Source organism: Sorghum bicolor, chromosome 10, assembly GCF_000003195.3.
Source record: "Sorghum bicolor cultivar BTx623 chromosome 10, Sorghum_bicolor_NCBIv3, whole genome shotgun sequence".
Taxonomy (NCBI): domain Eukaryota; kingdom Viridiplantae; phylum Streptophyta; class Magnoliopsida; order Poales; family Poaceae; genus Sorghum; species Sorghum bicolor.
Genome location: NC_012879.2, coordinates 46,509,467 through 46,513,019, shown reverse-complemented (window position 1 = coordinate 46,513,019; position 3,553 = coordinate 46,509,467). Strand labels below are relative to the sequence as shown.

Below are 3,553 nucleotides of genomic sequence, written 5' to 3'. Positions count from 1 at the left end.
TGGACCTCCAAGATGGGCTGGAATGGAAGGTGGCTGCGAGCTACAGTTCTGCACGAGGAAGAAGAAGAAGGGAGCTGAGGGTATTTATAGGAAGATAAAGCACAAGCGGTTTGTCATGTGAACCGCCTGTGTAAAGCTATTAACACAGGCGGTTCACGTAACAGAACCGCCTGTGTTAATGCTCCATTTACACAGGCGGTTCAGTTACGTGAACCGCCTGTGATAATAGATTTACATAGGCGGTTCACATAACTGAACAGCCTGTGTAAATGGAGCATTAACACAGGCGGTTTTCTTAAAATAACCGCCTGTACTGACCCTTTTATACAGACGATTTTTATTTATGGTCGTACAAATTTACAACACAGGCGCATTATAATTAAAACCGTCTGTGCAAACTTTTTACCCCCGCCGGCTTAGAGCATCTGTGTACTAGTGTATGCATTCGTATCTGCTAGTTTATTATTTATACTAGAGTCAAGGTTTTATCTTGTTTTTTCTATAGCAGTATTTGCTTAGCTATAAATCAATTACTTCCTCCATATTTAATTATAAGTCATTACAAAAATTTTAGAGATTCAAATCATTTCAAGTTTAACCAAGTTTATACGGTAAGATAATATATTTATAGTGTCGTCAACTTAGTATCATTACATTATTCATTAATTATATTCTCATATTATTACCTATTTGATGTTATATATCTTTGTAATTCTTTCTATAATTTTAGTCAAAGTTGAGATATTTTGTCTCTCCAACATTTTTAGAATGACTTATAATTTGGAATGTAGGGAGTATTATACTTCCACTTTATAGAATTACAGCAAAATCCGTAGTTCAACTACTGTCCTGATGGCGCACATGGATCTCCACGCTCGCCGGCGCAACCGCCACGACAACAGGACTACGGCACACCGGGCACGTCCGGTGAGACCACAGCCACAGGTCGATGCACCCTTCGTGGAACAAGTGCGTGCACACGGGTAGCTGCTTCACCGTCTCCATTGGCTTCATCTCGGCGAGGCAGATGGAGCACTCGTCGCTGCCGCCGCCGCTCTTCTTCTCGTACTTGTACACTGGGAGACTGGCGATGGCAGACGCGCCAAGCCCGAGTGCCGACGACTCCTGTGGATGAGCGGCCGCCATGGACTCAGCAGCAGCTAGCTGTTGCCCCTGCCTCATGCGGTCGCACAGCCCTATCACGAGGAGGAAGGCGACCAGGACGACGGTGACGCGCGCCATGACGTCCCAAGAAGCACCAATCAGGGACAGCACCACTATAGTTACCATCAACGGTGGGAGGACGATCATGGCGAGCTTGAGAACCATGGCGGACGATCGAAACTGATGAAGGCTTGAAGCTGATTGAACTCTGCCGGCCGGCCAGCTTCTAATAAAGGCATGTAAGTGTCAGTTAGTTCGCTAGGAGCGGAACTCTAGGTTGCCTCAGTTACAAGTGCGAAGGCCTGTTAATAGTCAGATTTGACTCATCGTTCATCGGTGCTGACAAGATCCCTCATTGTAATTTACGTGCTTCGTTTTCTCCAATATATAGCGCATGCTTTTACTGTATTTTTATGCGCCTACACCGGCTATACCGATGTGGCCACATGTGGCAACGTCTGCACTTACTAGGATGTGCAACTGGCCATTTTTCTTTTAAAAGTTTAAATGGGATGCAATAATTTCATATCACCGCACTCTGGGATATTAAATTAAATTAATTATAATTCAATTGAACTAGGCATTGAGACAGTGAAGTTTGATCAACATAGATATCATGTGTGTCCAAATTCCATCGTTACAAGCCATGGCGATATGTTCACCTTAATTTGACTAAGAACCATATTGAAATTGACATAGCAAATACGGAAGATAAATTAAAACAAGATGCCTAAGATAAATTGTTGGAGGCTAATTGATTCCCTATTTTAATCTTTCTGTGGTAAACAATTTATACAATATTACTTCACCAGATTAATGTATCATTGTCGGGTCTAAATAATCTAGCATCACTATCCAAATCATTCTGGCCGGGAGCAATTCGTAGTGATAAGCTTACCTATCATTGCTGGTAATTGACATGACAATGATATCATCCTATGACTTCCGGGTCTAGCCCAAAAAAGGCAGTGATAAAAAAAACGTGTATGCCAGATTCAAATTGAGGACTTCAACACTGTCTCAAGCGCATCCATACCATCTGAGCTGTATGACACTTAATAATATAGAGCTCATGCTATTCTTTTAACTACACATCTATAAATGTTATACTGTACATTTGACACTCTAAACAGTCTCTAATAAAAAAATATTAACTACAAAGTTATAGATCTATTACAAATTTGTTGTTGACTTTTCGTCTAGTCGACATTGTCAACCATCTCAAATGTGATCTGAAAACATAAATATTTAGACATATAAACAATCAAATTGAAAAGTTGTCAATCACAAGCTTTCATCTCTGCTTTGAACTCTACAATTTTGGTATAAATTCTATCTTGACATGACTCCACATGAAAAGTTACGATTTTTTTTGTGGGAAAAACCTATCATTGTCTATTGCAACCATGAGCTGGCAATGATAGGTAAATTTTCATTGTCACTTCATGATTGTTATTACTAGTTTTAGCGATGAATTGATGGTAAAAGCTCACCTATCACTGTTAGTTGTACGACTATTACTGTCGGTTGGAGCCACGAATCAAAAGTGATACATTATTGTCGCCCCAGGGTTCCTCACTGGCAAGTTACAGGAAGGTGGGCCTCGGCCTGGCCCATAACTCTAGAAGAAAGCAAAATGAAATGTGTCTCCGACTCCGAGTACCCATAACTCTAGAATCGGGCCGGACTAGCTGGATTCTTATAGAAAGTACCTTCTGTGTTAGAAATGGAACACTATCTATGAATCCGTCTAGGATAGCAAATCACTCCTTAGCGTCTCTACTGATATAAAGAAAAGCTGAGGGCACAATACACTCAATACGAAGTAAAGGCTAACGCCGACTAGATGTAAAGGCTATTACTCGAGATTGAACCCGAGAGCTTGAACTAGGATAAATTGACTGTCTCTTGCGTTAACCATCAAGTTCTAGCATACGCGAAGCCCGAACAACTATCCTGGGTATCCTCGTAGCAGGCTATCGGTGGTAAAATATCGACAACTGGCACGCTAGGTAGGGGCTTTCGGTGGTTTTGCAACCGAGAGCTCGATGAACCTCGACAACATGATCTTCCCAACAGGATCAGAATTCATATTTGGGTCACGGATCTGCAAGGCGGATAGTAATGGCAGGCTCTGAAACTATCTCCATGAAGATTCAGGACCTGATGGAGAACTCAACGTCTCGGTGAACGTAACAGATCAGCTCACCGAGAAGTTTTCGTAGCTCACGATCTAGGGTTCTTTTCTACCAGGACTCCGGACCGCGACATCAGTATACCAACAACTCAGTTCATGGCTTTTTGAAGACACTCCAGTACGTAGGGTACTACTGTCAAGAGCTCAAGAAGGATACATGCTCACAGACACGCCACATGGCTATATCGTCCA

General features: G+C 42.0%; 1 protein-coding gene across 1 annotated transcript; it reads right to left on the bottom strand.

Annotated features, from left to right (window-relative positions):
• Positions 838-1,329, bottom strand: LOC8072662 (E3 ubiquitin-protein ligase RING1). Its single transcript, XM_002437052.1, has one exon. It carries the CDS (start codon positions 1,327-1,329, stop codon positions 838-840), a length of 492 nt encoding a protein of 163 aa, XP_002437097.1.